This window comes from Salmo salar, chromosome 28, assembly GCF_965601325.2.
Source record: "Salmo salar chromosome 28, fSalSal1, whole genome shotgun sequence".
NCBI classification, from domain to species: domain Eukaryota; kingdom Metazoa; phylum Chordata; class Actinopteri; order Salmoniformes; family Salmonidae; genus Salmo; species Salmo salar.
The window spans coordinates 8,514,828-8,527,500 of NC_138318.1; the positions used below are offsets into that span (position 1 = coordinate 8,514,828).

Here is a 12,673-nt window from a genome sequence, read left to right on the forward strand (position 1 = left end):
TGAACGCAGTACCCTTGTTTGGGTGTAGGGCATGATCAGAGCCTGAAGGTATGGAGGTGCCGTTCCCTTCACAGCTCCGTAGGCAATCACCATGGTCTTGTAGCGGATGCGAGCTTCAACTGGAAGCCAGTGGAGAGAGCGGAGGAGCGGGGTGACGTGAGAGAACTTGGGAAGGTTGAACACCAGACGGGCTGCGGCGTTCTGGATGAGTTGTAGGGGTTTAATGGCACAGGCAGGGAGCCCAGCCAACAGCGAGTTGCAGTAATCCAGACGGGAGATGACAAGTGCCTGGATTAGGACCTGCGCCGCTTCCTGTGTGAGGCAGGGTCGTACTCTGCGAATGTTGTAGAGCATGAACCTACAGGATCGGGTCACCGCCTTGATGTTAGTGGAGAACGACAGGGTGTTGTCCAGGATCACGCCAAGGTTCTTAGCACTCTGGGAGGAGGACACAAGGGAGTTGTCAACCGTGATGGCGAGATCATGGAACGGGCAGTCCTTCCCCGGGAGGAAGAGCAGCTCCGTCTTGCCGAGGTTCAGCTTGAGCTGGTGATCCGTCATCCACACTGATATGTCTGACAGACATGCAGAGATGCGATTCGCCGCCTGGTTATCAGAAGGGGGAAAGGAGAAGATTAATTGTGTGTCGTCTGCATAGCAATGATAGGAGAGACCATGTGAGGATATGACAGAGCCAAGTGACTTGGTGTATAGCGAGAATAGGAGAGGGCCTAGAACAGAGCCCTGGGGGACACCAGTGGTGAGAGCGCATGGTGCGGAGACAGATTCTCGCCACGCCACCTGGTAGGAGCGACCTGTCAGGTAGGACGCAATCCAAGCGTGGGCCGCGCCGGAGATGCCCAACTCGGAGAGGGTGGAGAGGAGGATCTGATGGTTCACAGTATCAAAGGCAGCAGATAGGTCTAGAAGGATGAGAGCAGAGGAGAGAGAGTTAGCTTTAGCAGTGCGGAGAGCCTCCGTGACACAGAGAAGAGCAGTCTCAGTTGAATGCCCAGTCTTGAAACCTGACTGATTAGGATCAAGAAGGTCATTCTGAGAGAGATAGCAGGAGAGCTGGTCAAGGACGGCACGTTCAAGAGTTTTGGAGAGAAAAGAAAGAAGGGATACTGGTCTGTAGTTGTTGACATCGGAGGGATCGAGTGTAGGTTTTTTCAGAAGGGGTGCAACTCTCGCTCTCTTGAAGACGGAAGGGACGTAGAGGTCAAAGCACAGGGTAGGGCAGTGTGAGCAGGACCTTAACCATATTAAGTTGAGGAATTATTTTAGTTTTTTAACCCCTTATTTTTGTTGACATGCTTGATTTGTTTGTGTGGGTTACCTTCAGATGAGTCCCGTGACTCTTGTGGGGGTCGTAGATCAAACAGAGAACACCATCATTTTTATGAGTCTCCCTTTCCATAGAGTGGTCATAATAGTTTGGATGCTACAGACGTTTTCATGAGAAGACAGATTTTCGAGATGACTCATGGTCTGACAAATACCGCTGTAACTTGGCCACCTTCTACCGCAAATGCGGAAAGCCAATATAGGCGGATGCGGTGGATTGAGACGCAGCCCATGCAACAAATATCTGATATCTCTAGCTTAAACTGATGGATGTTGATGGAGATTGTTTTATGTTACTTAGATTGACCAATAAGAAAGAGTTCCAAACCTCTGCCAATAGCAGCTAATTTTTTGTTTCCCTCCCCACTTAGACCACTCACACTGTCCTAGCAACATTCTTGCTTGAGAAATTGCTCTTTGCTAAGAAGCTATTTTTGTTACTTTTTGACCATTTTCATTTAAACAATCACAGTTGTTACCCAGAAATGATTGATATAGAGATAAAGACAGCTGCATTGGACCTTTAAGGCCCATAGCACATCTGCTATGCTTTGGCCAATGGTGAGAAAGATAAAGCTAGTGAGTAATGGGAGCACTATGTGGGTTTTATTGCTCAGAGGTCTGCATTTAGCTTGGCCTCTTGTAAATCACCTGTACTGCTGAGTGTGGTGCCTGGGTGGCTGATGGCTTTGCTCTGTATAAAGTTAAACCAGATTTACACTGAACCAAAAAATGTCATCGACATGTAATGTGTTGGTCCCATGTTTCATTAGCTGAAATAAGATCCCAGAAATGTTCCATACGCACAAAGTTTATAATTATTTTCACATTCCTGTTTGAGCATTTCTCCTTAGCCAAGATAATCCATGCACCTGACAGGTGTGGCATATCAAGAAGCTTATTAAACAGCAGGACCATTACACAGGTGCACTTTATGCTGGGGACAATAAAAGGCTACTCTAAAATGTGCAGTTTTGTCACAACACAAAGCCACAGACGTCTCAAGTTGAGGGAGCATGCAATTGGCATGCTGACTGGAGGAATGTCCACCAGAGCGATTGCCAGAGAATTGAATGTTCATTTCTCTGCCATAAGCCGCCTCCAACATCTTTATAAAGAGTTTGGCAGGTCCCGTGTGGCTCAGTTGGTAGAGCATGGTGTTTGCAACGCCAGGGTTGTGGGTTTGATTCCCATGGGGGACCAGTACGGAAAAAATAATAATAAAGAAAATGTATGAAATTAATGCATTCACTATTGTAAGTCGCTCTGGGTAAGAGCGTCTGCTAAATGACTAAAATGTAAAAAAAATGCCCAACCGGCCTCACAACCGCAGACCACGTGTATGGCGTCATGTGGATGAGCGGTTTGCCGACGTCAATATTGTGAACAGAGTGTCCCATGGTGGCGTTGGGGTTAGGCATAAGCTATGGACAATAAACACTTCCATTTTTTCGATGGCAAGTTGAATGCACAAAGATACCGTGACGAGATCCTGAGGCCCATTGTCATGCCATTCATCTGCCGCCATCACCTCATGTTTCAGCATGTTAATCCACAGCCCCATGTCACAAGGATCTGTACACAATTCATGGAAGCTGAAAATGTCCCAGTTGTTCCATGGCCTGCATACTCAGACATGTCACCCATTGAGTATGTTTGGGATGTTCTGGATCGACGTGTACGACAACGTGTTCCAGTGCCCGTCAATATTCAGCAACTTCGCACAGCCATTGAAGAGTGGGACAACATTCCACAGGCCAGTCAACAGCCAGACCACCTCTATGCGAAGATGTTTCCTGCTGCATGAAGTAAATGGTGACACACCATATACCGAGCGGTTTTCTGATCCACACCCCTACGTTAAAAAAAGGTATCTGAGCAACAGATGCATATCTGGATTCCCAGTGATGTGAAATCCATAGATTACGGCCTCATTAATTTATTTAAATTGACTTATATGAATTGTAACTCAGTAAAAACTTAGAAATTGTTACGTTTATATTTTTGTTCAGTATAATTCCTTTTACCATTAAACCTAGTTATTGGTTTACTTCCAGAGGTGGTGGCATGGTGAAAAGAGACCTCCACTGGCACACCACACTCATGTGAACTTCTGGGAACAGAGAAAGTTAAAAAAGGACCCTACAGCACTCTATTGAAAGAGAGGGTTTTCAATAACAACTTCCCCTCTTATGCCGAGATAAATATGCAACAGCTGAGTCCTTGGAACTTTGCCGTCTTCCTGATATAAAGAATCGACCTGAATGCAAAACAACTATATAAACTTCTTATGCCTGTGGCAGTCAGCACGCCATTTCTTTAGAGCTGGCAGGTAGAGCTGCAGAGAGAGCAGGGCGTCACTGTGTGTGAGTAGTATTGTTGCTCTTTGGGCTGTGTGCAGGCCTATTTTCAAATCAAATCAAAGTTTGTCACGGGCGCCGAATACAACAGGTATTTCACCTTACAGTGAAATGCTTGCTTACAGGCTCATACCAATAGTGCAAAAAAGGTATTAGGTGAACAATAGGTAAGTAAAGAAGTAAAAAGACAGTAGCGAGGCTATAAAAGTAACGAGGCCACATACAGAGACCGGTTAGTCAGGCTGATTGAGGTAGTATGTACATGTAGATATGGTTAAAGTGACTATGCATATATGATGAACAGAGAGTAGCAGTAGCGTAAAGAGGGGTTGGCGGGTGGTGGGACACAATGCAGATAGCCCGGTTAGCCAATGTGCCGGAGCACTGGTTGGTCGGGCCAATTGAGGTAGTATGTGCAGTGGGCTCCAAAATTACTGGCACCCCTGACTGGCAATGCACAAACAATACTTTAAAAAATATAAACAATATAATTATAGAGAAACTCAAAATACCAACATGTGAGAAATACTGTACTTTATTAATGTTTCAATGGAACCAATAAAAAAATCATACAATTATTTAATACAAAACATTTATCCAAAATCAAGGTTTCATAATTATTGGCACTCCTCATTTAGTACTTAGTGCAACCACCTCTGGCAAGGATAACAGCATGGAGTCTTTTCCTGTAATGTTTGACAAGGTTAAGGAATACATTTGGAGGGATTTTGGACCATTCCTATGCAGATCCTTCACATTCTTTGCGCTTATCAACTGCCCTCTTCTACTCAGCCCACAGGTTTTCGATTAGATGGAGGTCCGGCGACTGAGATGGCCATGGCACAACATTGATTTTGTTGTCACAGAACCATTTCTGTGTGGATCTTGAGGTATGTTTCGGGTCATTGTCTTGTTGGAAAGTCCACCTACGGCCAAGTCCCAGCCTTCCGGCAGAGGCAACCAGCTTGTCAGCCAAAATTGCCTGATACTTGGTGGAATTCATTATGCCATTAATCTTAACCAGTGCCCCTGGACCTCTGGAATTAAAACAGCCCCAAAACATCACTGACCCCCCTCCATATTTCACCGTGGGTATGAGGTTCCTCTCTTTCGACGTCAAACATGCCCATGCTGTATCTGACCAAAACGTTCAATTTTGGTCTCATCTACCCAGAGCACCTTCTTCCAGTCATAATTTAAATGACGTTTGGCAAACTGCAAGCGCTTGCGTCTGTGTCTTGGGGGGTGAGAAAGAGCTTCTTCTGGAAACCCTTCCAAAGAGCCTGTGGTTGTGAAGGTGGCGCCTGATGGTGCTTTTTGAAACCTGGTGACCCGAACACGCCACCAAGGCCTGCAATTCTTTCACAGTGATTCTTGGGGATTTTGTTGCTTCTCACCATCCTCCTCCCTATCCTGGGGGGCAAAATGCATTGTGTCCTCTACCCGTGAGGTTTAACTGTTCCATATCTTTTGAATGTTTTAATAATTGCCCTGACAGTGCTCAGTGGTATATTCAATCGTTTGTGGATCTTCTTGTAGCCATCACAAGATTTATGAAGGTCTACGACCATCTGTCGATAAACTTAAGTGGAATTTAATTTTGGGTTTAATTTTGGTAGATGTCATTTACAATAATCTTTAAGGGTGCCATTAATTGTGAAACCTTGATTTGGAGGACATTGATTTTTAAATCAATAAATTATTTTGGTTGGTTCCATTGAAACATTAATAAAGTACAGTATTTCTCACATGTTGGTATTTTGAGTTTCTCTATAATTATATTGTTTATAATTGTTTAAGCATTGCCAGTCAGGGGTGCCAGTAATTTTGGAGCCCACTGTACATGAATGTATAGATAGTGACTATGCATATATGATAAACAGAAAGCAGCAGATTACCTGTTCAGGAGTCTTATGGCTTAGGGGTAAAAACTGTTGAGAAGCCTTTTTGTCCTGGACTCTGGTACCGCTTGCCATGCAGTAGTAAAGAGAGCAGTCTATGACTGAGGTGGCTGGGGTCTTTGACAATTTTTAGGGCCTTCCTCTGACACCACCTGGTGTATAGGTCCTGGATGGCAGGCAGCTTAGCCCCAGTGATGTACTGGGCCGTACGCACTACCCTCTAGTGCCTTGCGGTCAGAGGCCGAGCAATTGCCGTACCAGTCAGGATGCTCTCGATGTTGCAGCTGTAGAACGTTTTGAGGATCTCAGGACCCATGCCAAATCTTTTTAGTTTCCTGAGGGGGAATAGGCTTTGTCGTGCCCTCTTCACGACTGTCTAGTTTGTTGTTGATGTGGACACCAAGGAACTCGAAGCTCTCAACCGGCTCCACTACAGCCCCATCGATGAGAATGGGGGCGTGCTCGGTCCTCCTTTTCCTGTAGTCCACAATCATCTCCTTAGTTTTGGTTACATTGAGGGATAGGTTGTTATTCTGGCACCACCCGGCCAGGTCTCTGACCTCCTCCCTATAGGCTGTCATGTCGTTGTTGGTGATCAGACTCTTGTGTCGTCTGCAAACTTAATGGTGTTGGAGTTGTGCCTGGACGTACAGGAGGGGACTGAGCACGCACCCGTGTTGAGGATCAGCGTGGCAGATGTGTTGCTGCGGCCCATCAGGAAGCCCAGGATCCAGTTGCAGAGGGAGGTGTTTAGTCCCAGGATCCTTAGCTTAGTGATGAGCTTTGAGGGTACTATGGTGTTGAACGCTGAGCTGTAGTCAATGAATAGCATTCTCACATAAGTGTTCCTTTTGTCCAGGTGGGAAAGGGCAGTGTGGAGTGCAATAGAGATTGCATCATCTGTGGATCTGTTTGGGCGGTATGCACATTGAAGTGGGTCTAGGGTTTCTGGGATAATGGAGTTGATGTCAGCCATTACCAGCCTTTCAAAGCACTTCATGGCTACGGATGTGAGTGTCTGTAGTCATTTAGGCAGGTTGCCTTTGTGTTCTTGGGCACAGGGACTATGGTGGTCTGCTTGAAACATGTTGGTATTAGACTCAATCAGGGACATGTTGAAAGTGTCAGTGAAGACACCTGCCAGTTAGTCAGCACACCTCCTGGTAAGCCGTCTGGCCCCGTAGCCTTGCGTATGTAACTGGGCAGCTCGCAGCTGTGCTTCCCTTTGAGTGAATGAACACAGTCATCTCTACCTCTAGACCCATCTCACCCCACCCTTGCCCATCGATCCCTACACTCTCTTACTACCCTCACCCAAATACCCATCCAAACCACTCATGTTCCACCACTTCTCTTGCTGTACAAACCACTCATGTCTCTCTTCTCAGCCAAGCGTTTCATCCCCTTATCCCCACCACTGACTGCCTCTCTCCTTGGTTCCTACCCTCTCATGCCAACCCCAGAGACCTAACCACTTCATTTTCCCACCACATTGTCACTGTGTACACACACACACACAGTAGATTGAGTGCAGTCTTTATTTGAGCGCTCAGCCACTCCGTAGCCTCAGAGACATCACAGCAAAAAGGGTGGGGAGCAGAATCAAAACGAAAAGTAGTTCAACACTTTTAAGTTCATTCATTCATATTCAGTCTCACCACAACCATTTAAAGTGCATTTCAGATTGAGATGTTTCTTTTTTGAAAAGCTCACAAGAATTCAGTGACAATTACACAGATATAGATATTGGATATCATAGACATAAATAATTAGTATTGTGTACAACAGTATGCTCTCAATCGTTATCGTATTGCACATATTAAATAACAGTATAGCAAACATGGAATTAAAACAGAAGTGGCAGGAAGATAAACACAAATACATGAGGAAACACAACCGATCCTCTGAGCAGAGTCTCTCTGTTTTAATTTCCTGTCCTAGGTGAGGAAAATAAGTTATACAGTACAATGTACAGTCAATGTGATGCTAGCGAGGTGAAAGAAACAGGACAGTAGTCATACAGTACATCTGCCATATTGATTAGTGTATTTCAAAACAGACTCATGTTATGGAGTTTAAGTTCACAGCAGTGATATCAGACAACAACAAAGCAGAAGATTATGGACCTGAACCCAGTCCTCACTGTCCATAAAATAAGTGGCCAGGACTTTGTAATTACCAAGTGACCTGACCAAAAGAATAAAAAAACTTTAAAAAAACTGGGGTAGTGATAGCCCAATTTTTCATTGGCAGGTCACAAGGTCGGGAAAAACTCCAGGCCGCAACATCTGTGAAATGGTGATTTACTTAAGGAGAGTCCTACTTCTCCAGAATTAAGGAGCAGTGCACGGAGGGAAGGGGGACAACTGCGTTCCAAATAGCACCCTATTCCCTATATAGTGCACTACTTTTGACAAGGGCTCATAAGGCTCTGGTCAAATTTAGTGCACTATAAAAGGGTGCCATTTGAGATAATGAGGAACATTAAACATGAATTTAACAGATCGTTATGAGCAGCAAACACATGCCTCTGTTTACAATGTAATTACATGAATTAAACTACTGTTTCAACATTTCCATTAAAAAAAAAAAAAAGGAAAAAAAGGAAAATGAGCTTAAAACAGATTTGTTCTAAATTCGGGAAGAGACAAGCAGCACAGCGGCAGATCTACTTAAGACTACTCACAAGGACAAGGGGGCACACCAGAGTGCATTGAGACGGCAGCAAAGCAAATCTGAACACTTGAAATTCAAAACGTCAGAGCTGAGACAACACTGGAAGCATACCTTGGCCTGCTTTTTGAATACAGAGGATGCTTCTGTAGTGAGACAGACAAACAGGTTTGCCCTTCCCAGTCAGAACGGGTTGACTGTGTGAGACTGGGACAGTGAATACTAAGTGAGGCTGGCATGCTAACATCTGATAGCCTGGGAGAGCATAATGCATCCCTGTGTTGAACCCTGTAGAGGGGCGGAGGGAGCCCCACTGGCAGCCAGATGGAGCAAGGAGTGGGATTCACCTGTGAACCCAAGGCAGACCTCTTTCAGCAACACAGCCAGGCAGTGGGACCAAGCTCCAGAACCACACTCATCTACATACCAAAATGTTATGTTCAGGACTGTGGGAAAGGAAGTCACAAAAGCAGGCACTTCTGTAATACACAAGAACAGCAAGAGTGCTTTACGGTGAATACTGCTACGTGATGCTATCCCATGCAGTCATTTTGAGGGCAAGTTATGCATTTGACATTTGTTTAATCTACATACCATAATATGGTAAGCCAAGCAAAGCTAGACAACCGAAAAATAATAATGCATGACTAACAAATCCCAACCCTTCTCAATAATTTTAAGTCACTCCTATTTTGGGGGTTTTGGGTGAGAATTTCTCAGAGATAAACATGTTAGGGTTTCTGTTAAGATCTCGTTAATATATTTTTTTTAAATATCCTTCCCCCTGAACATTCTAAATCCTTTAAGTCAAGGACTGACTGTCAAACAGGAATTGATTAAATTAATCTCTTCCTCATCCTGACAAACATCAAATAGTTTGTTTGTTCATCATTGAAGAGATTAAATGTATAAAACGTTTTTGGTTCTTATCTGGGTGGGATTGGAAGCAGCCGTGCATTCCAAATAGCAGAGTTGATTGACGTTTTTCAGGTCCAGAGGCAGATTCAGATCAGGGTGATGTTGTACGCGTGCGTTGTAGGGTTGCTGCAGAAAGCACTTCAAAACGCTTGACAAAAACATAAGGTGAGTCCTCGTGATGACCATTATGGGGCATGGCTTCCAATCATTTAGGAATGGAAAGACAAATACTTGGTGGCAGCAAAACAAGTGCTTTAGATATCAAGTACACTTACATCTGGCTTTACATATGCCCATAACGAGAATGGTTCATGGAGGCAACCAGCTCATTGCCCATGACTATGTACCACTGTGACTTATCTTCCATGACTAGGGCACAACTGTGTTGCATAGAAAAACATGTAAAGCTTTAGTTGGGAAAGAAGAAATGCCAAATTAAGTTACAGAAATAGGCATTTTTATTCTCGTCTTTGAGACCGTTTTGACTGGGTGACGTTCCGCTCATTCTACAACGTACAGTGAGCCAACTGACTTGGGATCAAAAGATCAGTTATGACATCATCAAGGAAATAAGGACCTGATAGGTCAATGGTGCCAATTGGCTACTACTTAAAGATCTCAAGGACTAAACATAGTAACAGACCAGGAAGTAGTTAGACATGACTTTGAAGAAAAGCAAATGAGAGTCATTGTGTCCCTCTCCACCCTCCTTGACACTCTGACCCACCGTGACGCACTCATTGTAAGTCTATCACCTTTTGAGGAAGGAGTGAGAGAAGTAGTAGTGAACAATTAAAAAATGTAAAAATGGAGGGTTAAGTCTTAGCAGATGTCAAAGGAGCATGCCTGGCCCTGCTGTCGACAGGGACACACTGAGCATGTGCGTAACACACTCGACATCCTCGTGCCACTCAGCCGTGTTACCATGCCAACTGGATCCGACTCAGAATCATTACGGATCACGTGGAAGTTGCCACCAGCCTCTGCATTACACCAGCAACATTGTTTCATGCTAGGAAATTATTTATCTTTCTGTCCCCTTCTATTCAGGGACCTGGCCTGAAGCACGTCTGCTGTGTAGTTGGGCTGAGAGGCTGAGCTCTTCTCTGGTGCAGCCTCATTAAGGTAGCATGTGGGTGACCCTCTACCCACAGACCAAACTAGACCTGCTCATGATGGAAGCACGAGGGGAACAAAGAAGGCTCAGAGAGCACCAATTGCACAAGATGGCTCCTCTGATCTCTTTGTTGTCCCTGTGTCGCAATCAAACTGCACCACCACAAAGACAGATACAGACTATCGGTAGACAGAAGGGTACAGTGCAACATACAGCTACTTTTGAGAGTGCACTTAAAAACGTAAGGCATTCTCAGGGTACAAGGCAGAAATAATAAAGGTGTTTCAAAACCAGAGAACACAGGAGGCTGCTGAGGGGAGAACGGCTCATAAACCATGTGTTTGATGTATTTGATACCATTCCACTGATTCCGCTCCAGTCATTACGACGAGCCCTTCCCCCCCAAATTAAGGTGCCACCAACCTCCTGTGAGAGAGACACACAATACTGGCTGTGTAGCAAGGGGAACTTTAGAACATCACTCAGCAAGTAGAATCCCCCAGTTTAGCCAGAGGGACAATATCTGATGTAACTAACTATATTCTCTAGTCTATACAACCAAATGTTCCCCTTCAAGTCAAAAGGGATTCTCTGTTCCTGTAACCGCTCCACTGTGTTATATTGTCTTAATCCCTCTACCACACTGCTACACAGAGATTATATCAGGTAAATGAAGTTCCTGTCTATAGAGAAATCAAAGTTATACTAAGCCCAACCCCTACATACAGGCAGCTGTTCAGTTAAGCTCGGCTTGACATTAACTTTCTTAGCCACTTGGTCCTTCAGACAAGTAGGACTGATTTTTTTACTTGTCCGAAAGCTCACGTCACTTGTTTATCCATTTGTAAGGTTAAAATATTCAGTGTTCAGGGAAAATCTTGACAGCATAGGAATTACTTGTCAATTAGGCTATTAAAAAAATATATTCTTAGACTTTGGCAGAATTACATGGCCAGTATTGAATAGGAGAGAATTTTTGCGCTTGCGAGACGGTTTTACAACCGGAGTATGCAGCATTGGTTTCATCAACTGCGCACCCGTATCAACTGCGTGTCTGCCATTTGAGGTTATACACGAGCGCGGGTGGAAATATGTTTTAAGCCATCAGACATAACATTAATACATGCTAATAGCTAAATAGTTAAGTAGTGAGAACAAGCCAATCTACACAATATGGCTGTTGTATATCATTGCTTTACCTGCTGCGCAAATGTCGCTCTCTTCTGACAAGGTGATGCAAACTTTTCCAGCATTTTCATTGACGACCAAAAATGAGCTATAACTGGGCAAATAACTCACTAACTAGCAATGAATACCAACATGTGCACATGCGGCTAGGCTTGCTTTGATCTCAAAAACACATCTCGTGACTGCATGATTGAAAGATCGCTTGTGCCTGTCAATGCAGGCCTACAATAATTATACTCTAAAGCGCTCTGCAGAGATTAGGAGGACACTGATCCAATTCTGATCGGATTCGTCTAATAATTAGACGAATCCGATCAACAACAAAAAAATTGTATAAAAAAAAAAAAAAAAAATCACTGAAACAATTAGACTTATTATTATTATTACTAGTGATTTTTTTTTTTATAATTTTTTTTTGGGTTCTTGTCCATTCGGACAACTTAAATCTATATTCTTCATATCCGATTTTTTTTAATTAATTTTTTTACTTGCCCTGGGAAAGCGGACAAGCGTTAATGTCAAGCCCTGTAAAGTTCAACCCAACTGAGTATGTATAAATAACCCTAAATGCTATATTGAGGCCAGATAATGCCGTGTTCCTACGCATGTTCATTATCTTGGGAAAAGTTTTGGCCAGAAAGTAAAGTTGTAATTGTAGCTTGTTGGGGCTGGAGGGAATATAAAGTTAAGCATCCTGCCAGTTCCCACTTTGAAACAGAACTTCACAAAAACAACAATCTACGCACAGACAGTGTTGAAGCAATTTTTTAGAGGGGAAAAACAATAAGATGTTATGCTTGACTTCTTCATCTGAGATGATATCAAATGTGTACATGAGCCAATTTTTTTTCTGACCTTTAGTGATTCTTATTGGAAGAGGTTAGATAAAATATTATTTTGGGTTATATATTAAAGGATATAGTCTATTAGTCTGCATGTCATCCTTTCTCACAGGGTAGACATGGTAACCTTACTAAGGGGAGGTCGGAAGCCTCTAGACGAAGTCTGATCTTTTGGGTCTGAGTAGGTAGAGGGTGGTGCTGAATGGCCTTACTAGAGGGCACTGAGAATTGAGAGAGAGCAATCAGTGGCCCTTTGGCTTGGGGAGTCGTAAGAGGCTGGGAGGGCCTAGACCTCTGGCCTTGAGCCCACCACTCTCTGGTTCTCTG

The 12,673-nt window shown here is 43.9% G+C and overlaps 1 protein-coding gene across 1 annotated transcript in view; it reads right to left on the bottom strand.

Annotated features, from left to right (window-relative positions):
- Positions 1-7,132: 7,132 nt before the first annotated feature.
- LOC106589366 (serine-rich coiled-coil domain-containing protein 2) overlaps positions 7,133-12,673 on the bottom strand; it is a 91,357-nt gene continuing 85,816 nt past the window's right edge. Inside the window, exon 10 of the mRNA XM_082970426.1 lies at positions 7,133-12,673. This exon is cut by the window's right edge and continues 671 nt beyond it. Coding sequence (XP_082826552.1) covers positions 12,589-12,673 — 85 coding nt within the window. The 3' untranslated portion in view covers positions 7,133-12,588.